This window comes from Haliotis rufescens, unplaced genomic scaffold (assembly GCF_023055435.1).
Source record: "Haliotis rufescens isolate VD_foot unplaced genomic scaffold, xgHalRufe1.0.p SCAF_62, whole genome shotgun sequence".
Taxonomy (NCBI): Eukaryota; Metazoa; Mollusca; class Gastropoda; order Lepetellida; family Haliotidae; genus Haliotis; species Haliotis rufescens.
In genome coordinates, this window is record NW_025964353.1 from 109,237 (window position 1) to 133,487 (window position 24,251).

Consider the following 24,251-nt stretch of genomic DNA (forward strand, 5'->3'; position numbering starts at 1 on the left):
ATACCATATATGTACAAATATACGTTAACCACTTGGTGAAACCTAGCATGGGTATGGTATATCATTAGACATCCCTGATGCTGTGAGATATCCTGAATGTCACGCAGGAACACATACAAATACTTCCAACAACTAGATAAAGGCTTAAGTTCTCACTATCTGTTTCAAATTCCTGGCTACTTCTAACTGTATAGTCTGTAGAGTCTGCAGGAGACGTTGCTAGTTCTCATCACAAGGACTTCAAAACAACACTGAAGAAGATTCTAACATCTAAAATTGTTTGTGACATGTCTAAGTACTTTGAGTAAATACCACATGAAAAAGCTACTTCTGACGTTTCCTGTGTCGATCAGGAGCGCCTATTTCAACTTAACATGACAAAAAAACATAAACTTGTTTGTAGCAGCGGAAGTGGTTAGTGGTCTGGCATATTGGTTGAGTATATTTTTCAGAAGGTTAATTGGTTGAAATAATGGATTAATGACGATTGTTTTTATCAGATTATGTTTGCTTTCAAACATTTAAAACTGAGCAAACTATCCACCAACTTGTCGTGCGTTGTACTGCCCGGGTCTATGCACTGGTTCCATGATCACCGAGGGACATTATGTAACAGCACTTCAGACGTGGAAGAGAAGAGGAATACCAGACACATGGTCTTCTCGAAAGCTGCCACAACACCGGTTCATCAGTACTGTGTATAGTTGCAGAAGACGGATGACACTGATCAGGTCTTTGAGCTAGAACGTGGGGTGAGGTGGTGAGGTGGTGAGGTAGTGAGTTGGTGAGTTGGTGAGCTGGTGAGCCGGTGAGGTAGTGAGGTGGTGAGTTGGTGAGATGAAATGGGGTTTCATGTCGCTTCAATATGCATGTGTGTGTGTGTGTGTGTGTGTGTGTGTGTGTGTGTGTGTGTGTGTGTGTGTGCATGTGTGTGCATGTGTGTGGTTGTGCATGTGAGCATGTCAGCTTGATGTGGGATGCAGGTTTTAGAAATTTACCACCTCGGTGAAACCCATGAGCACGGGTATGGTGCTGACAAACCTGGAAACATAATCAGGGGAACCAGGATTCGAACCCACAATCACAGGTTTCTGGCGTGAGTGAGTGGTAAACGTCTGAGACCTGCACCACTTCAGGCTTTCCTCTCACATTAAGCTGACATGCAGTGATAAAACTGGAAGACTGTTCAAAGCGGTATTAAACAATCCATGTGTATCTCCAAGCTTCAATCAATGCAAACAAGGATAACAGTACCAATTCAGGAATCAACTCAACTACAAGTATATTACGAGTTAATAGTGAGTGAGTGAGTTCGGTTTAACACAGCTTTCAACATTATTCCAGTTATATCACAGTGTGTCAGCTTAATGTGGGAGGTAAGTCCGAAGTGATGCAGGTCTCAGACGTTTACCAGTTCGGTGAAACCCACGAGCACGGGTATGGTGCTGCCAAACCTAAAACATAATCGGGGCGAACCAGGATTCGAACCCACAATCATAGGTTTCTGGCATGTCCAGGGGATGCAACTCTGCACATCGAATTGCGGCACCTTAGACAATTGGGCCATCCGTGCTCCCGGGTGTGCATGTATGTGGGTGTGTGTGTGGGTGTGCATGTGTGTGCCTCTGCATGGATGTGCATGTGTGTGAGTGTGGATGGACATGGGTGTGCATGTGTGTGGATGTGCATGTGTGTGAGTTTGCATGTGAGAGCTTTAACCAATAGGCTACTCCATCACCCCCTAACATTTTTAAGTTATCAGGGCATGTTGACACGTAACCAGCACACAATCCTCAATAGTCAGCTCTAATGACAACTGTACAGGGGATCCATTCAGCTCAGGGCTGCCGACAGCACACAATCCTCAATAGTCAGCTCTAATGACAACTGTACGGGGGATCCATTCAGCTCAGGGCTGCCCACAGCACACAATCCTCAACAGTCAGCTCTAATGACAACTGTACGGGGGATGCATTCAGCTCAGGGCTGCCGACAGCACACAATCCTCAATAGTCAGCTTTAATGACAACTGTACGGGGGATCCATTCAGCTCAGGGTTGCCGACAGTGCACAATCCTCAATAGTCAGCTCTAATGACAACTGTACGGGGGATCCATTCAGCTCAGGGCTGCCGATAGCACACAATCCTCAACAGTCAGGTCTAATGACAACTGTACGGGGGATCCATTCAGCTCAGGGCTGCCGACAGCACACAATCCTCACTAGTCAGCTCTAATGACAACTGTACGGGGGATCCATTCAGCTCAGGGCTGCCCACAGCACACAATCCTCAATAGTCAGCTCTAATGACAACTGTACAGGGGATCCATTCAGCTCAGGGGATCAATTCAGCTCAGGGCTGCCGACAGCACATAATCCTCAATAGAGGGCTGTAATGACAACTGTAAGGGGGATCCATTCAGCTCAGGGCTGCCCACAGCACACAATCCTCAATAGTCAGCTCTAATGACAACTGTACAGGGGATCCATTCAGCTCAGGGGATCAATTCAGCTCAGGGCTGCCGACAGCACATAATCCTCAATAGAGGGCTGTAATGACAACTGTAAGGGGGATCCATTCAGCTCAGGGTTGCCGACAGCACACAATCCTCAATAGTCAGCTCTAATGACAACTGTACGGGGGATCCATTCAGCTCAGGGTTGCCGACAGCACACAATCCTCAATAGTCAGCTCTAATGACAACTGTACGGGGGATCCATACAGCTCAGGGCTGCCGACAGCACACAATCCTCAATAGAGGGCTGTAATGACAACTGTACGGGGGATCCATTCAGCTCAGGGCTGCCGACAGCACACAATCCTCAATAGAGGGCTGTAATGACAACTGTACGGGGGATCCATTCAGCTCAGGGCTGCCCACAGCACACAATCCTCAATAGTCAGCTCTAATGACAACTGTACGGGGGATCCATTCAGCTCAGGGCTGCCCACAGCACACAATCCTCAATAGTCAGCTCTAATGACAACTGTACGGGGGATCCATTCAGCTCAGGGTTGCCGACAACACACAATCCTCAATAGTCAGCTCTAATGACAACTGTACGGGGGATCCATTCAGCTCAGGGCTGCCCACAGCACACAATCCTCAATAGTCAGCTCTAATGACAACTGTACGGGGGATCCATTCAGCTCAGGGGATCCTTTCAGCTCAGGGCTGCCGACAGCACATAATCCTCAATAGAGGGCTCTAATGACAACTGTATGGGGGATCCATTCAGTTCAGGGCTGCCAACAGCACACAATCCTCAATAGAGGGCTCTAATGACAACTGTATGGGGGATCCATTCAGCTCAGAGCTGCCGACAGCACACAATCCTCAATAGAGGGCTCTAATGACAACTGTACGGGGGATCCATTCAGTTCAGGGCTGCCGACAGCACACAATCCTCAATAGAGGGCTGTAATGACAACTGTACGGGGGATCCATTCAGCTCAGGGCTGCCGATAGCACACAATCCTCAATAGAGGGCTCTAATGACAACTGTACGGGGGATCCATTCAGCTCAGGGCTGCCGACAACACACAATCCTCAATAGTCAGCTCTAATGACAACTGTACGGGGGATCCATTCAGCTCAGGGCTGCCGATAGCACACAATCCTCAATAGAGGGCTCTAATGACAACTGTACGGGGGATCCATTCAGCTCAGGGCTGCCGACAGGGGACAGCACTGCAAGTCTCATCAGTCATAAAGAAGCAAACATGATTCCCCTCCCAAATGTTGCAACAAGATACTGAGTACTGTAGCTCACCTGGTGATCTATCATAAACATGTGTCAAAACCTTCAAACTAATACCACTTAAAGAAAGTAGGGGCGGTCGGGTAGCCTAGTGGTAAAAGCGTTCGCACGTCATGCCGAAGATCCAGGTTTGATTCCCGACATGGGTACAATGTGTGAAGCCCATTTCTGGTGTCCCCCGTCGTGATATTCCCGGAATATTGCCAAAAGTGGCGTAAAACCTCACTCACTCAAACCCTAAGGTAACTAATCAGGCTACAATATGCCAGTTCAAATAGACATAAGTTTGTATTTACAGGTGCACTATGGTTGCAGAAAGGCCAATACAGTGTTTGAAACAAAGAGGGTCCAGGGGTCCTTGAGCTTTTCTCCTACAGTATTGGCATCAAGGGGTTTCTAAAGTATCAAATGTATTGGCACTAGTCCTGGCTGTCTACACAGACCAAGGGTAGTCAAAAATGTCAAATGTCCCTAGCTACTAATACACGCCACAATCTCTTATAATTTGTTTGTTTGTTTATTTCTTTGTCTGTTTGTGGCTTAGCGCCACACTCAGCAATATTCCAGTCATATGATGGCAATCTGTAAATAATTGAGTCTGGAACAGACAATCCAGTGGTTGACATCATGAGCATCAATCCACACAATTGGGATACAATGACATGAATCACACAAGTCAGTGAGCCTGACCACATGATCCCGTTAGTTGCCTTTAACGGTAAGCATTACGGTTGCTGAAGACCTATTCTACCCCAGATCTTCATGGGTCTGACAATCTGTTATGGAACTGTGGAGACTCCATATGTATTCTTCTACACATCAGCCAATACATCATGAAGGGAATGGCGAAGTTGATGTATTGACTTCAGGGCGGCACCTTGCACAGAATTTCTGGGAGACGCCACTACATTAGGCCTCCGCTGTTAGTCCACAGTCAGCTGTCCGGATTCAAACTAAATGAGAGCTCCTTCACCTTGATGACCTGTCACACAATAATTTCTTTTCCAATTACTCACATAAAAAATCTTTATCTGATTGTAACATGGCGATGCTTGCCATCCCAGGACTCATTAGAGTCGGTAGTTATGTCCCTCCTAACATGTCTGCCACTGTTTGTAAATGTCTGCATTGAACATACTTTGTCATGTTGAGTGATCACCCAAGGGCAACCTGTTTATGAAACATTTTCAAATTTCCCACAAGAAGAATATCTTGTAGGCTTGGTTACCTTCAATAAATCATAGTTTCGAATGAACACCCTTCTGATTCTAGGTTTGAGATCATGCAGTCTTTTAGTGTTCATGCTTATAATCATTTGCCTGGAATCCTTTGAGCAGCAAATCTTGGCTCATCATCAGGGGTCATCTCAAAACATGAAACAGTAAATGACTAGCAAATGAAGAAGTTACAAAGCAGTCATGTGATGCAACACGATTTGCACATATTTGTGAATACTTTTGTTACGAAGTTCTAGTTTAATGCTAAGTGTAGTGAAAGGCCCACAATGTATACTCAACAACAAAAGTTCCTGTGACAAAAATATTTTAGTGTAGTTTTTAAACAAGTAAAGTTTGGTTTTCAATATTATAGTGCATGTATGAAATCAAGTCACAAAAACCACAACTGCAAGCCCCATGCATTTCACTACCCAAGAATGGGTATAAAAACATGTGCGTTAACGGGATTCCATATGCATTGTGTAGCATCGTGCTGACAACAACCACTCAGAAAAACAACAAAATTACGCAATTATACAACATTACGAAATGCCACGCCTGTCTGAAAATGAGCGTCTGCGAGCTATTGGTATGCTTGAAGCAGGATCGAGTCAACATGATGTTGCAAGACAATTTAATGTCCACAGAAACACCATTTGGTGTTTATGGCAACGTTGGCAACAGACGAATGCAGTCAGAGAACATCCTCGGAGTGGCAGGCCACGCGTAACCAATAATCGACAAGACAACTGGATTCGAACAACACACCTACGAAATCGATTCCAGACAGCAACAGTGACTGCAAGAAGCATCCCTGGCCTTCAACGAATATCTTCACAAACCGTACTTCATCGCCTCAGATGTGCAGGGATTGTCGCCAGAAGACCCGCTAGGCGTCCCATTTTGACAGGAAACTACCGTCAAACACGTCTACAGTGGTGCAGACAGTGCCTACGCTGGACGGCCATGAAGTGGGGACAAGTTCTATTCACTTAAGAGTCTCATTTTCACCTAAGCCACAGCGATGGACGGATTCGAGTGTACTGACGGCAAGGTGAACGTTACGTCAATCATTGTGTCATGGAAGATCGGTTCGGGGGCGGCTGTGTTATGGTATGGGGTGGGATTACAACAAGACAGAGGACTTGTTTGATATTGGTAGTGACAAGGTGTCACAACAATGCCATATGCTCCTGACATGGTAACAGTGACAAGGTGTCACAGCAATGCCACATGCTCCTGACATGGTAACAGTGACAAGGTGTCACAACAATGCCATTTGCTCCTGACATGGTAACAGTGACAAGGTGTCACAACAATGCCACATGCTCCTGACATGGTGACAGTGGTGACATGGCAACAGTGACAAGGTGTCACAAAATAAAACTAGCATCTTCCTGAGTCAAGGGAATTTACTGACTACAAAAGTCCAGTTTCCACCCCTGCCAAACTAGGCTGGTATTATGGAGTTATATTTTGGCTGGACTAACTTGTCTATGCATAGCCCAATCAAAATCATGCAACAAAATAGAAATCTGGTTAGTAAACTGTCGTGCAGATTTCGGACGATTGCATGATTTGCAAAGCAAGTGCACCGCCAACTCTTTTTCCAAGTCTTTTCATGTTTTTAATCAAGGTGCTCACATAATTTAATGACTTTGCGATATAAGACCTGTTTTATCACAGTATAGATCTTGATTGGCAAGGTTTAAAACTGGGAATCAGTTAACTCCCTTGACTCAGGAAGATGTGAAACTAGTAGAATTTATGCTTCAGAATATAAAGAGCAATGTCAAGGTGAGCTCAAGTGAGCTTCGGCTTGAGTTGGTATTCTGTTTTGAAGACAATTATGTACAAGTGGGTGTTACACTGTACTGCACCAAGACGTCAGCCATAAGTCATGAAAGTTATATGTAAGTCAACACCTACCCTGAGAGATCAGTCAGCTATAACACTTACCCTGAAAGATCTGTCAGCTTTAACACCTACCCTGAAAGATCTGTCAGCTATAACGCCTACCCTAAGAGATCTGTCAGCTATAACACCTACCCTTAGAGATCTGTCAGCTTTAACACCTACCCTGAAAGATCTGTCAGCTATAACGCCTACCCTAAGAGATCTGTCAGCTATAACACCTACCCTGAGAGATCTGTCAGCTTTAACACCTACCCTGAAAGATCTGTCAGCTATAATGCCTACCCTGAGAGATCTGTCAGATATAACACCTACCCTGAGAGAGCTGTCAGCTATAACACCTACCCTCAGAGATCTGTCAGTTATAACACCTACCCTGAGAGATCTGTCAGCTATAACACCTACCCTGAGAGATCTGTCAGCTATAACACCTACCCTGAGAGATCTGTCAGATATAACACCTACCCTGAAAGATCTGTCAGCTATAACACCTACCCTGAGAGATCTGTCAGTTATAACACCTACCCTGAGAGATCTGTCAGCTATAACGCCTACCCTGAAAGATCTGTCAGATATAACACCTACCCTGAGAGATCTGTCAGCTATAACGCCTACCCTGAAAGATCTGTCAGCTATAACACCTACCCTGAGAGATCTGTCGTAGGAAGCGCTGAAGACTTTTGTTCCTGAAGCTGTGTGAAGGGGAGCTAGAGCATACACTGTGCCGGAATGACCCATCAGCGTTGTCACCTGCTTGTATGTGCCGTGCTCCCATACCTGACACACAAACATAACAAATATGCTGAGAGTTAAAAGGGAACTGAATCACGAGTTTCAAGACATTCTCCTAACGGATGAAGGTATGTCATTTCAGGACATAACAAAATATTATACCCACCTTTTTATTTCTGAAAATTATCTGCTAGCATTATTACATATTAGCATTATTTTAAAAATGGAACCAAGAGAAATTATTTTTCCTCGTTTCTGCTGACCAAAGAGATATTAGGATGTAGATGAGATGAGAGTGTGAATACTGGTAATCACAGCCTGTCAACTTCACCTCCCTGTCCCCAACAAACACCCCCCACTCAGTTACAGGTACATCACAGCCATTCAGTTTCAGCTCCCTGACCCCTCCATGGACATCCCACCCCACCCCACCCCCTACCCCCAGTGACAGGTACATCACAGCCATTCAGTTTCAGCTCCCTGACCCCTCCATTGACACCCCACCCCATCCCCATCCCCTACCCCCAGTGACAGGTACATCACAGCCATTCAGTTTCAGCTCCCTGACCCCTCCATGGACACCCCACCCCACCCCCTACCCCCAGTGACAGGTACATCACAGCCATTCAGTTTCAGCTCCCTGACCCCTCCATGGACACCCCACCCAATCCCCTACCCCCAGTGACAGGTACATCACAGCCATTCAGTTTCAGCTCCCTGACCCCTCCATGGACACCCCACCCCACCCATGCTCGTGTCATGATTCCACCTTTTACTTCCACTCTTATAAATGTGAAAATTCTCCTGTCAATCTCCAAGACTTTCAAACAGATGGACAAATCATGATCCTGTGATTTCCCCTGGCTTCTGACAGCTGACTTTATTTCCACACAAATAGGGTATGCTTAATACAATGAAGCCTTGATCACACATGTTCACTTAACTTAATACAAGTAGTGTTGACAATAGGGGTTCTGACGAACACCTACATAGTATCATTTCATGTTGGTTGCGTCAGAACCCCTATTGTCTATACTACTACACATCATTTACAACTACAACTACAACTACAACTGTAGTAAAAAGCTGCTCTACACCCAGAGGTCTAGGGGACTGCAAGCTGTTGTAGTGAACTCACATGAATACAGTTCTCGTATGTGCCTGCGAGGATGTGGTGGTTGGTGATGGTGATGCTGTAGACGCTGCCGCCAGACGTGTCGAGGTTGCGAACACATTCCAGGGTGACCAAGTCCCAGATCTACACAGACACAGCTGGAGTCAGTGAGTAAGTCGAACACGTAGTAACACTAGAAGTTATGTTTGTGGAAAAAAAGCATATGTGCTGCCAATTTCTTTTCAGATGTTTTTGATGCAGTAAACTGGAAAATTACACAGCAAATATCAGTAGGGGAGAATGAACTACCATTGTATCTGAAGTCTGGACCTAAAGTCACCGCGTATGAATATAGTATTTGAGTGAACTGTCCTATTTATCTATCATATAGTGCCAAACGATTTGCAGCCATGTTTGTCTATATACTCACCACGGAAAAACACCTACAATTGAATCTTAACTTATTGGCAACATCAATCAATAGTTTTCGGAGCAAGCAGACACTGAATTGATTTATGAAGCTTAAAACTCGTTCCTTCATGGTGACTTCATTCGAATATTTATCGGATCATGATACCATCTACCACACTATCCATTATATGAGACTGCTGTGTACGTGAGTGGACTGACCTTGATTGTTTGATATGACCCGCTGAACAGTTGATCCTGCGTGGCGGACAGGGCCCTCACCCAGTGGTTCAGACCGGTCAGCTCCTGTTTCAGCTCGTACGTTCCGGCGTCCCACACCTGCACACGATTGGAGGTTGGGAGTCACATGAGCATCATGTTAACAATGACAGTAAGTCATGCACTGGTGTATCATGACAGCTGCCTGAACCAGTCTTGAGATAAATTGCGTAAACAGGTCAGGTATTGTTTATTCAATTTAGTATCAGGATACTGATCAATACATGTATGTATTACTACTCTAAAGAAGTTTCGGACCACCCGATACCTTTATATTACTACACTTAATCTAAGGACCACTGAGTGAGTGAGAGAGTTTGGTTTTACGCCGCTTTTAGCAATATTCCAGCAATATCACGGCTGGGGACACCAGAAATGGGCATTACACATTTCGGGAATCGAACCCGGGTCTTTGGCATGACAAGCGAACATTTTAACCACTAGGCTACCCAACCGCCCCAATCTAAGGACCAACCAATTCCTTCATATTTACTATAGGTAATTTGTCATGCCATGTCATGCAATCCAATGAAGAACAAGAGTAGGATCCGCCTTCTCATAACTGCCCGAAATGAGGCGGGAGACTGTTGATGGTTCCCATCGCTACTAGAGGTCACAGGGTCAACCACAGGAGGAACAGGAACTGCACAGCAAGGAGGAACAGCCTGTGCAGGAGCCCGTGCAGAAGTCAAAGAATCTAGAGGAGGTACTATTGGTAGTCCGGAACGTGTCTGGAGGACAGGTCACCGCCTGCAGGAATGATTCCAAGTTTGTCACTTGACCATGAGCTAGGTCTCAATGGTCAATGAGGTAGGGAGCGGCTGTGTATGAACATATCAGTATGAACATATCAGCCATGTTCATGATGCACAATGGGGGCGGTCGGGTAGCCTAGAGGTTAAAGCGTTCGCTCGTCACGCCGAAGACCCGGGTCAGATTCCCGACATGGGTACAATGTGTGAAGCCCATTTCTGGTGTCCCCCAAAGTGATATTGCTGGAATATTGCTAAAAACGGCGTAAAACCATACTCACTCACTCACTCACTCATGATGCACAATGACCAAGGTGTTTCAGGGTTACCTACCCTGACAACCTTGAGGGAGCCACTGAAGAGCATGTTGCGTGCCGCGACCAGCGTACAGACAGGGTTGTCGTGGGCCTTTATCACAGTGACGCTTTCGAAGGTATCCTCTGTGTCCCACACCTGCAGCAGAGGAGGGAGTCACTCACACAACACAAAATCTTAACTTCATCACAACAGTGTGTATTGCTGGAATACATAAAACCTTTTCGCAATATGTTGAATATATTCCTTACATGATACACAGTAACCTACAAACAACAAACTGAAGGAAGCATAAAAATCAGTTGTTGATACAATGAACCAAAATGATAGTTACAATTTCAGTGTCATTTTGCACAAAGCTTATTAAACTGAAAAAAGACGACGCCCACTGTCAGACTACCGTTTCCTGGATAGTTGATAATAGGATGGGCGGGGCTTAAATTGCATTATTGTGCTGAACAATGTCACTGATTTGTTTATAGTTCTGTTCTGTGTTAGATAAGCAGTATGTGACATTATTGATTCTGAAATATTTATTTCAAGAAATACACAGATTTATACAGTATACACGCCAGTGTTTATAGTTATACCTCCATATACGCAAAACAACAATGCAGTCAATTCTTAAGTTATCAAGTCGGGCCAGACAAACCAGTCTGTGATGGCAGGATCAATGTCCCGTCTCACCAGGAACAATCACACACAGAGTCACAGAATGACAGCATCACAGAATGGCAGAATGACAGCATCACAGAATGGCAGAATGACAGCATCACAGAATGGCAGAATGACAGCATCACAGAGTCACAGTCACAGCATCACAGTCAAAGCATCACACAGTCACAGCATCACACAGTCACGGCTCCACAGTCACAGAGTCACAGCATCACAGTGTCAGAGTCAGAGCGTCACAGTCACAACATTACAGTCACAGAGTCAGAGCATCACAGTCACAGCATCACAGTCACAGAGTCACAGCATCAGATTCACAGCATCACAGAGTCACAGCATCACAGTCACAGAGTCACAGCATCAGATTCACAGCATCACAGAGTCACAGCATCACAGTGTCACAGTCAGAGCATCACAGTCACAGCATCACAGTCACAGATTCACAGCATCACAGAGTTACAGCATCACAGTCACAGAGTCACAGCATCAGATTCACAGCATCACAGAGTCACAGCATCACAGTCACAGAGTCACAGCATCAGATTCACAGCATCACAGAGTCACAGCATCACAGTGTCACAGTCAGAGCATCACAGTCACAGAGTCACATAGGACACCAAATTTACCTCCATTGCACATACAAGCATTTAGAAATAATTTTGGGGTAATCAAGAATCACCTTTAACAATCTTATGTCTGAGACATGCTCGAACAAGATGGACCAGTTGCAAGAATTTATCAACAGCACATACAGTCAAAGGGAAGTAACTGACATCTAAACTTCTCTCCCCTTAACCATGTCTTGAAGAAAGCAACCTTTACCCACAAACAGCCCTTATGATAAGTAAGATAATGACAACTTCAACCTACAAAACACTTACAAAGATGTTGCAGTCTTGAGAACCGCTGTAGAGTTTGTTGCCATATGTACACAGTGCCAGGACGATACCCGTGTGTCCCTCTAGTGTCTTGACACATATGTAGCTTGTGCTGGTGTCCCACACCTGAAAACATTACATTAATACAGGATACAATAATGGCACTACTGTCTGCATACAATGATGGCACCACTGTCTGCATACAATAATGGCACTACTGTCCGCATACAATGATGGCACCACTGTCTGCATACAATAATGGCACCGCTGTCTGCATACAATAATGGCACCGCTGTCTGCATACAATGATGGCACCGCTGTCTGCATACAATGATGGCACCGCTGTCTGCATACAATAATGGCACCGCTGTCTGCATACAATGATGGCACCACTGTCTGCATACAATAATGGCACCACTGTCTGCATACAATAATGGCACCACTGTCTGCATACAATGATGGCACCACTGTCTGCATACAATAATGGCACCACTGTCTGCATACAATGATGGCACCACTGTCTGCATACAATAATGGCACCACTGTCTGCATACAATAATGGCACCACTGTCTGCATACAATGATGGCACCACTGTCTGCATACAATAATGGCACCACTGTCTGCATACAATGATGGCACCACTGTCTGCATACAATGATGGCACCACTGTCTGCATACAATAATGGCACCACTGTCTGCATACAATAATGGCACCGCTGTCTGCATACAATGATGGCACCGCTGTCTGCATACAATAACGGCACTACTGTCTGCATACAATAACGGCACCACTGTCTGCATACAATGATGGCACCGCTGTCTGCATACAATGATGGCACCGCTGTCTGCATACAATGATGGCACCACTGTCTGCATACAATGATGGCACCACTGTCTGCATACAATGATGGCACTACTGTCTGCATACAATGATGGCACCACTGTCTGCATACAATGATGGCACCGCTGTCTGCATACAAAAATGGCACCGCTGTCTGCATACAATAATGGCACTACTGTCTGCATACAATGATGGCACCACTGTCTGTATACAATAACGGCACCGCTGTCTACATACAATGATGGCACCACTGTCTGCATACAATGATGGCACCGCTGTCTGCATACAATGATGGCACCGCTGTCTGCATACAATGATGGCACCACTGTCTGCATACAATGATGGCACCGCTGTCTGCATACAATAATGGCACCACTGTCTGCATACAATGATGGCACTACTGTCTGCATACAATGATGGCACCACTGTCTGCATACAATGATGGCACTACTGTCTGCATACAATGATGGCACCACTGTCTGCATACAATGATGGCACCGCTGTCTGCATACAAAAATGGCACCGCTGTCTGCATACAATAATGGCACTACTGTCTGCATACAATGATGGCACCACTGTCTGTATACAATAATGGCACCACTGTCTGCATACAATAACGGCACCACTGTCTGCATACAATGATGGCACCACTGTCTGCATACAATGATGGCACCACTGTCTGCATACAATAACGGCACCACTGTCTGCATACAATGATGGCACCACTGTCTGCTTACAATAACGGCACCACTGTCTGCATACAATAATGGCACCACTGTCTGCATACAATGATGGCACCACTGTCTGCTTACAATAATGGCACCACTGTCTGCATACAATAATGGCACCACTGTCTGCATACAACAAAGACACCACTGTATCTGCATACAATAATGGCACCACTGTCTGCATACAACAAAGACACCACTGTATCTGCATACAATAATGGCACCACTGTCTGCATACAACAAAGACACCACTGTATCTGCATACAATAATGGCACCACTGTCTGCATACAACAAAGACACCAGTGTTTGCTTACAATAATGGCACCACTGTCTGCATACAACAAAGACACCACTGTATCTGCATACAATAATGGCACCACTGTCTGCATACAACAAAGACACCACTGTATCTGCATACAATAATGGCACCACTGTCTGCATACAACAAAGACACCAGTGTTTGCATACAACAATGGCACCACTGTGTCTGTATACAATAATGGCACCAGTGTCTGCATACAATAATGGCACCAATGTCTGCATACAATAATGGCACCACTATGTCTGTCAGTGACAGCTAGGGACACAAGTGTATACATACATCTAAACACAGTTACAAAATACACCTCCATTATATCGTGCTCTGGATTGATCCTGGTCAGTGAACAACACAACTGGAAGTGTGTTTATTCCTTACCTTTATTGTTTTATCGGACGATCCACTGAACAAGTAGTCTCCCATTGGACATAAGCACCACACAGGACCCTTCACAGACAAACATGAGGATAAGTTATTCATATGGTCAAACAAGTTGGAGTGAGTGAGTTTGGCCTAATGCTGCCTTAAACACTATGCAGTTCCACAGTCATGCAGGCCTTAACGCATTCACCACTTGAAACTGACAAGCAGTGACATGGTGTTGACAAACCCAGCAACAATCAGGGCAAGCCTGGTGGTCGGACCTACAGTCACAGGTTTCTAAGGAATGCAGTTCAGCACAGCAAACAACTCTGAAGACGGGATATTTAGTAGTCTTGTTCCCCACACGGATGGAATGGGTTTGACAAACATTTAGAGACAAACCAGCTGTACATGGACTTACAGACTACCTGTCCAGATTGAGTGAGTGAGTGAGTGAGTGAGTTTGGTTTTACGCCGCTTTTAGCAATATTCCAGCAATATCACGGCCGCGGACACCAGAAATGGGCTTCACACATTGTACCTATGTCGGGAATTGAATCCGGGTCTTCGGCATGACGAGGGAACCCTTTAACCACTAGGCTACCCCTCTGCCCCTCTGTCCAGATTGAATGAACGGTGTTGACCCTGAGCCTGTACATTATTCATTCAACTCATGAAGACCCAGGTTAGAATTGATCTTCAGCAACCCATGCTTGTCGTAAGAGGTGACTAACCGGAACAGGTGGTCAGGCTCGCTGTATTTGACATGTTAAGTGCCCAAAGTGCAATAAACATTTCAAAGGTAGGGCCCTTGTGAACATCCGCAATAAAATTGGTCTTCAACAATCCATGTTTGTCATTAAAGGCAACCAATGAGATCTGATGGTCATGTTCGCAGACTTAGTTGATGCATGTCATCATAGCCCACTGCGTAGATTGACGCTCATGATTTCAATCACTGGATTGTCTGGTCCAGACTTGAATATTGACAGACCGCTGTCATATAGCTAGAATATTGCTGAGTGTGGCATTAAACAACAAACAAACAAATAAAACAACAGCATTCAATCAAGACGGACAGATAATCTGTAAATCCAAATTTAGAGAAGGTTATTCTATATACCTCAAATTGACATTTTAAGAGAGAAAATGAAGAAGAAACATATAAAATGAAAGAAACCTCACTGAAGGCATCCAATTGTTCCGAAGACGTAATGTAAATAATTTGTGATGTAATGAGTGAGTATGGCTTTACGCTGCCTTTAGCAATATTCCAGCAATATCACGGCAGGGGACACCAGAATTTGGCTTCACACATTGTACCCATGTGGGGAATAGAACCCGGGTCTTCAGCATGGCGAGTAAACGCTTTAACCTCTTGGCTACCCCACCACCCCTGATGTCATGAACAATAATTCATAGTGATTTTTTTTTACAATGAAGCCGTGTAATGCCAGTTTGCCAATCAGCATTGAGAATTTCTAAAATGCACATGCGCAAAAGTCGGAAAGTTATTTAACATGATCATTCTACTCTTAGGGGTCATATCCTTTTCATGCAATCAGCAGGAAAGGTGCATCCAAAAGAAAGCGAAAAAACTATTTGACATTCACACCTTTACATCACAAACATCAGTCTTTTCAGGCTGTTAGAGATAAAGTGAATGAGGAGAGAGTCAGTTCATATTCCACACCAGCACGACTACCTCAATCTTGTAATTACAGGTCTTGATCAGTGCTTATTTTGATTTACGTTGTGAACCAAAAGCTTTACCAAAACCTTTGGTCGCATCCAATATTGTACAGATCAGTATTAGGTTTACAATTTCTCCCCTTGTACTGTGCCCATGGCGAAGTATGTCTGTCTCACGTGGAACGTGCAACACTGTGTCTCCTTCTCTCCTTGTACTGTGCCGATGTCGAAGTATGTCTGTCTCACGTGGAACGTGCAACACACTGTGTCTCCTTCTCTCCTTGTACTGTGCCGATGTCGAAGTATGTCTGTCTCACGTGGAACGTGCAACACGCTGTGTCTCCTTCTCTCCTTGTACTGTGCCGATGTCGAAGTATGTCTGTCTCACGTGGAACGTGCAACACGCTGTGTCTCCTTCTCTCCTTGTACTGTGCCGATGTCGAAGTATGTCTGTCTCACGTGGAACGTGCAACACGCTGTGTCTCCTTCTCTCCTTGTACTGTGCCGATGTCGAAGTATGTCTGTCTCACGTGGAACGTGCAACACGCTGTGTCTCCTTCTCTCCTTGTACTGTGCCGATGTCGAAGTATGTCTGTCTCACGTGGAACGTGCAACACGCTGTGTCTCCTTCTCTCCTTGTACTGTGCCGATGTCGAAGTATGTCTGTCTCACGTGGAACGTGCAACACGCTGTGTCTCCTTCTCTCCTTGTACTGTGCCGATGTCGAAGTATGTCTGTCTCACGTGGAACGTGCAACACGCTGTGTCTCCTTCTCTCCTTGTACTGTGCCGATGTCGAAGTATGTCTGTCTCACGTGGAACGTGCAACACGCTGTGTCTCCTTCTCTCCTTGTACTGTGCCGATGTCGAAGTATGTCTGTCTCACGTGGAACGTGCAACACGCTGTGTCTCCTTCTCTCCTTGTACTGTGCCGATGTCGAAGTATGTCTGTCTCACGTGGAACGTGCAACACGCTGTGTCTCCTTCTCTCCTTGTACTGTGCCGATGTCGAAGTATGTCTGTCTCACGTGGAACGTGCAACACGCTGTGTCTCCTCTCCTTGTACTGTGCCGATGTCGAAGTATGTCTGTCTCACGTGGAACGTGCAACACGCTGTGTCTCCTTCTCTCCTTGTACTGTGCCGATGTCGAAGTATGTCTGTCTCACGTGGAACGTGCAACACTGTGTCTCCTTCTCTCCTTGTACTGTGCCGATGTCGAAGTATGTCTGTCTCACGTGGAACGTGCAACACACTGTGTCTCCTTCTCTCCTTGTACTGTGCCGATGTCGAAGTATGTCTGTCTCACGTGGAACGTGCAACACACTGTGTCTCCTCCTCTCCTTGTACTGTGCCGATGTCGAAGTATGTCTGTCTCACGTGGAACGTGCAACACGCTGTGTCTCCTCCTCTCCTTGTACTGTGCCGATGTCGAAGTATGTCTGTCTCACGTGGAACGTGCAACACGCTGTGTCTCCTTCTCTCCTTGTACTGTGCCGATGTCGAAGTATGTCTGTCTCACGTGGAACGTGCAACACGCTGTGTCTCCTTCTCTCCTTGTACTGTGCCGATGTCAAAGTATGTCTGTCTCACGTGGAACGTGCAACACGCTGTGTCTCCTTCTCTCCTTGTACTGTGCCGATGTCGAAGTATGTCTGTCTCACGTGGAACGTGCAACACGCTGTGTCTCCTTCTCTCCTTGTACTGTGCCGATGTCAAAGTATGTCTGTCTCACGTGGAACGTGCAACACACTGTGTCTCCTTCTCTCCTTGTACTGTGCCGATGTCGAAGTATGTCTGTCTCACGTGGAACGTGCAACACGCTGTGTCTCCTTCTCTCCTTGTACTGTGCCGATGTCGAAGTATGTCTGTCTCACGTGGAACGTGCAACACACTGTGTCTCCTCTCCTTGTACTGTGCCGATGTCGAAGTATGTCTGTCTCACGTGGAACGTGCAACACACTGTGTCTCCTGATTGTTCCATAATATTGAGTAGTCAAGGAAAGTTGAACAACGTACCTGATGTCCGACAAATGTGCCTTTACATTTGAACATGGAAATAGGGTCGTAAGCTGAAGAAGAAGAAAAATATACTTACTTACTGAAAGAAGTGAGGTGAATTAGGACTTAACGTCGTGTTTAAGGTTATTGCATTTATAAAATGATGTGCCCACATAATCAGCGGTAGAAACTAAATTTTAGTCCACTAGTCCTCATAGTGATAACATATAGCAATTCCCTGAAAAAGGGCAAATTTCTACTAGTCCTTAGGATACCTTAATTATTGGGCAGTTTGGACAACAGGACTAGTGCCAACGCTGACGTGTGTGTGGCTGCTTGTACTCATCAGATATTAAAGTGCTTGCCTACTGAGATACCATGCTACAGTTTAAAATGAATACAGACACAGTATACTGACTCTGAGCCGACTAAATCTTGTTTTATTCCCTTAGTGTCGAGGGAAAGTAGAAAGTAGAGCCATCTGTTAACGTCTATTGGTATAAAAAAGTTCAGTTCTTTGTTTCCATGTAAATTATCTTTGATTTAGTTTTGAGTTTAGAGATAAACATTCTGTGTTTCAATGTAAAGCTATCCGACCTGTATAGGCTTGTTATGATTGATTGACTTTGGAAGAAAATGCAGCTTTAGTGAGTGAGTAAGTATGGTTTTACGCCAGTTATAGCAATATTCCAGCAATATCACGGCAGGAGTCACCAGAAATGGCTTCACACATTGTACCCATGTCGGGAATCGAACCTGGGTCTTCGTCGTGATGAGCGAATGCTTTAACAAAAATGCCTCCTGGTGCACATTTGTGAAATATTTGGACGAAAAAATAAAATGAATATATCGTGGCCTGTTTCTATGAATTAGGATTATCACAATGCATAGCATCATCATTATCATTATTTATAACTGTTGTGCTCCCTACCTCCAGCAGTAGCACCAAGGTTCAGCCGGTTCCGCAGATGTGACACCTCGTCCTGGAAATAATATCAGGCATGTTGACAAGCAGAAGGTGACCAAGCATACAGATTCTCCACTAGGTTCTGACTGACAAGATAATAGACGCTGTCAAACAGCCAGGTTACATCAACAATAATGCATATGAAACTGAAAACATTTGATTAAATAAAGGGCTTCTATCTCAACATTGAAACATAATTTTATTTTTCAAATGAGTCTGTCGGCTTAGGTTACATATTGGGAAATACGAGAGCTGGTGACATTTATCAAACAAGCAAAAACACAGTCCTTCCAAAAAGTAGCTCTGTTGACCAGATTTATACAAGTTGTATATTCATGTGTGTTGTGCTGCTGAATGTTTTACCTGCTTCATCTTCCAGGTAGCACAGAACCTGGTACATAACCAGGTCTGAGTGAGTGAGTGAGTGAGTGAGTGAGTGAGTGGGTGGGTGGGTGGGTGGGTGAGTGAGTGAGTGAGTGAGTGAGTGAGTGAGTGAGTGAATGTGTGAGTGAGTGAGTGAGTGGGTTGATGTGTGGGTTGGTGTGTGTTGGTGAGTGAGTGAGTGAGTGAGTGTGTGAGTGAGTGAGTGGGTTGGTGTGTTGGTGTGTGAGTGAGTGTGTGAGTGAGTGTATGTGTGAGTGAGTGAGTGAGTATGTGTGAGTGAGTGGGTTGGTGTCTGTGTTGGAGTGAGTGAGTGAGTGAGTGAGTGAGTGAGTGAGTGAGTGAGTGAGTGAGTGCGTGTATGTGTGAGTGAGTGGGTGTGTGGGTTGGTGTGTGGGTTGGTGAGTGAGTGAGTGTGTGGGTGTGAGTGAGTGAGTGAGTGAGTGGGTGTGAGTGAGTGAGTGAGTGAGTGAGTGAGTGAGTGAGTGAGTGAGTGAGTGAGTGAGTGGGATTTATTGTTGCTTTGAACATAATTCCAGTTGGCGTATCACGTCTCAGGGAGACAATCCTGTGATTGATATTGTGAGCAATGATCAGGGTACAATGACATACCATCAACAAAGACAAAGAGTCTGACCACCCGATACATTCAGTTGCCTCTTACACTCGGCTGGGGACATTTCTAATCCAGAAACCAGAGTGGTACTTGTGAGGTTTGTTTGTTTGTTTGTTGTTTAACACCCTACTCAGCAATGTTCACGCTATATGACAGCAGTCTGTATATAATCTGGACCATACAATCCAGTGATTGATATCATGAGCATCGATCCACACAATAGAGCTACGATAACATGCATCAAAGTCAGCGATCCTGACCACCCGATCCTGTTAGTCGCCTCTTACAGCAAGCATGAGGTTGCTGAAGATCCAGTTCTAACCCAGATCTTAGAACCAGATGTATAGTAATGTATTGTATTGTTTGTTGTTTAACGCCACACTCAGCAATATTCCAGCTATGTGATGGTGGTCTGTAAATAATCGAGTCTGGACCAGACAATCCAGTCATTGACATCATGAGCATCGATCCACGCAATTGGGATATGATGACATGCATCAACCAAGTCAACCAGCCTGACCACCTGATCCCGTCAGTTGCCTCTTGCAACAAGCATAGTCGCCTTCTACGACAAGCATGGGTTGCTGAAGACCAATTCTACCCCACATCTTCACAGGTTTGTAAAGTAAAGGAACCTGCACCAGTCAAACCAGTGGTCGATAGTATGAGCAAAGATTCACATGGAAGAGACAAACTAGCGCACAGGGCACAGATAACATTTGGTACGTCCCTGTCATCACCAAGTAAACTGACCCGTGAAGATCTGGGATAGAAATGGTCTTCAGTAACAAACATTTGTCAGAAGAAGTGACTGTGCTTGTCGTAAGAGGCGACTAACTGGATCGCGTGATCGGGCTCGCTGACTTGGCTGAAGCATGTCATTGTATCCCAACTGCATAGATTGATGTTTATGATGTCAATCACTTGATTGTCTGGTCCAGATTGTTAACTGACCATTGTCATAGAGCTGTAATATTGCCGAGCGGAGTTAACCAACAAACCAAGTAACCTGCTACACAGCATCACTTAGACCACCCAACAGACTGTGAAGTTCCGTGAGTTCTACCTCAGTCATCCTGCAACACCTTAGACCACCCAACAGACTGTGAAGTTCCGTGAGTTCTACCTCAGTCATCCTGCAACACCTTAGACCACCCAACAGACTGTGAAGTACCGTGAGTTCTACCTCAGTCATCCTGCAACACCTTAGACCACCCCACAGACTGTGAAGTTCCGTGAGTTCTACCTCAGTCATCCTACAACACCTTAGACCACCCAACAGACTGTGAAGTTCCGTGAGTTCTACCTCAGTCATCCTACAACACCTTAGACCACCCAACAGACTGTGAAGTTCCGTGAGTTCTACCTCAGTCATCCTACAACACCTTAGACCACCCAACAGACTGTGAAGTTCCGTGAGTTCTACCTCAGTCATCCTGCAGCACCTCTGTGGCCACCAAGTCCCCAAATTAGGGGCCATGTATTACAAGCAGGGCGACATGAGATCCATTCTGCTGGGGAATCTCAATGTAGACAATATCAAGTATAAATAATACTTCAATTCAGTATTGAAACAAACCCAGGTTTACAGTGTGACAAGCAAACACCTCCACAACTAGGCTAGTCAATCTACCCCCATGCCACCATGACACATGAATCTAGACTGGACTTCTTTCAAACTGTGCCAACATCTCGGGATCAGTTCAAGCATCCAGGTTGTCATGGACCTTCAGCTGAGACAACTGAGTGTGTCTCCATCCTATAAAACTACGAATCAAAGGCACATAGCTTGATGTATGTTTAAGAATCTGAATTCAATTCAATTCATCCCATCAGTGGTTATAATCCTAACAAATCTGGACCATTGTTTCATAGGCATTACTTAGAAGTTGACAGATGACAAAGTAGATGTCGCCTTTAAAGTAATTAAAGAAGTTGTTATCCATAAATTGTGTCTCCCTTTGAAATCTGGAGCAGATCTAAATATCATCAATGGGCTCTATATCTACTTGGAGCAGCACCTCTATCTTCTAGACTTCATCCACAGCTATGTGATGGTTCTGGGAATTGCAAGACCGATGAGCAGACAGCACTCTTAGTTCTTATCTGATTTACTCTGGGATTACATTATTAAAGCTCTTTTTTAGTATTTAGTTGAATTATTTTAACTGATTTGTGTAGGTAGGTGACAGATTATCTCTCAAAACACTCTAAAAATCAATACTTCTAGGTATGCAATGTCAAGCATGATTTAGAAATCAAGTTGAGAATAAATAGCAGTAGTGAATAGGTATTTTTGCTACCTTTTGCAAAATGGTTCTTGTTTGCGGACAAGAAGAAACTTGTTTCCAGAATAATGGAACCAATATTGTCAATGATAATTTTAACTCATATGTTCCATCATTAAAAACACTTCCTTAAATTGGACATTTAATTAGTTGTTTAAATAAATCTGTGAACTTATGTTATATTGTATATATCACAATCTCATTAAAATCAGATCTTAGTGCTCACGACCGCCACACAAAGATCTGAAGACATCCCATTGCCCATTCCTGAGAAGTTTGTTTTTTTCTAACTATTTTATTTCAATTCAGTAGACATGTATCTGTAACATAGGTACATGAGTTATATAAGCGTAGCAATTCATAGGATCTTAAAACATGATCAAGATATTGGTAATATACATATATTGGTTTGACTGATACCCGGTATATTATAATAAGTAGGCTGATAATTCTTTTGATTTTCTGTCAAATCTATTAATACTACTATTTTTCATTGCAATCTTTTTTTCTATTTTACATACATCTTTCAATATTTTTATGAAGGAAGGAAAGTATGATGGAGTTTTCTTAATGCCAGAAGAATTATATGGTTGAAACTAGAGTTGTTTTTGTGCTGGTGAAACAGTCACCATCTAGTGGTTTCCTGGAGGAATTATCAAGGACAAGGCTTTCCTCACGGATTCCAGAGACAACACACCCCATGAACTTGATCATCCCTTGCATGCAGGACAACATACAGACAACATCATCAGTGACTTGCAAGTAACTCAAACATACGATCAATACAACCCGTTTTTGCTGGATGTAATTTAAAAAATAAAGTGGTATTTTGCTGACTGGATAAAAAAATGCTGGTAATTTATAGTTTTGCAGAGACTAGGACCAGTTAGAGATGCAGGTTGACAATTGCACATCTATTTGCAAACCTGACCTTGATAAGACGTTGCACTCGAAACGGATTTATCAATAACAGATATACATAATGCAAAAGTCAGTTTCTGCCCTGATAACCAGCAAGGCTGAAACAGAGACGTCCGAGGAAACACACCTACAAGAACTACCTGCCAATGTCTGTGCTACATGTCTTGACTAGCCTACATGTCTTGACTAGCCTACATGTCTTGACTAGCCTACATGTCTTGACTAGCCTACATCTCAGATGGGAATGTTCTGTTCACATTACCACATGTCTCTTCTCTTCTTGATGTCATCGGTCATCGTTTCTCATCAGTAAAACATTTTTTTTATTCATGTTAGTATTAGTTGGGTAGCCTTGCTCCAAGGCTGTACTGAAAGAGTGAGTGAGTGAGTTGGGTTTAATGCCAATTTTAACAGTATTCCAGTTATATCACGGCGTGTCAGCTTAATGTGGGAGGAAAGACCGAAGTGATGCAGGTCTCAGACGTTTACCACTTCAGTGAAACCCACGAAGACGGGTATGGTGCTGACAAACCTAGAAACATAATCGGGGCGACCCAGGATTCGAACCCACAATCATAGGTTTCTGGCGTGCCCAAGGGACGCAACTCTGCACAGCGAATAGTGGCGCCTCAGACGACTGGGCCACCTGTGCCCCCTGTACTGAAAGATATGTCTATGGATGTGTAGTAATTCTATCCTCCTAATAGATATGTGGACAGTCTAAGTCTAAGGACGCCAGTCTCAAAAAGGGACAACTTGTCCTTATTAGTTAAATAATCTATAAATTATGATTTAAACTAATAATTATTGCTTTAGAGACTCCTGCAAGTCTGTAGTTGGGGGTGGATGTTGTGAGACGGGGATGGTGCTTCGATTTCCCTGTCCATATCAAGAAGTGCGGACAGCAATCCTACTAGATCTGGAGCAGACCTAAATATCATCAATGGGTTCTATATCTACTTGGAGCAGCACCTCCATCTTGCAGACTTCATCCACAGCTACATGATGGTTATGGGAATTGCAAGACCGATGAGCAGACAGCACTCTTAGTTCTTATCTGATTTACTCTGGGATTACATTACTAAAGCCTCC

At 44.4% G+C, this 24,251-nt stretch overlaps 1 protein-coding gene across 2 annotated transcripts in view; it reads right to left on the reverse strand.

Annotated features, from left to right (window-relative positions):
* Positions 1-24,251, reverse strand: part of LOC124114026 (E3 ubiquitin-protein ligase TRAF7-like) — a 173,285-nt gene that overhangs the window by 34,371 nt on the left and 114,663 nt on the right. For both annotated transcript variants that reach the window (XM_046474561.2, XM_048386930.1), the window contains exons 12-19: positions 18,918-18,969; positions 18,005-18,057; positions 14,312-14,380; positions 12,047-12,169; positions 10,512-10,631; positions 9,370-9,486; positions 8,764-8,883; positions 7,539-7,670 (exon numbers count right to left, since the gene is read on the reverse strand). In XM_046474561.2, coding sequence (XP_046330517.1) covers positions 7,539-7,670; positions 8,764-8,883; positions 9,370-9,486; positions 10,512-10,631; positions 12,047-12,169; positions 14,312-14,380; positions 18,005-18,057; positions 18,918-18,969 — 786 coding nt within the window. The remainder of the gene's footprint in view (positions 1-7,538; positions 7,671-8,763; positions 8,884-9,369; positions 9,487-10,511; positions 10,632-12,046; positions 12,170-14,311; positions 14,381-18,004; positions 18,058-18,917; positions 18,970-24,251) is intronic.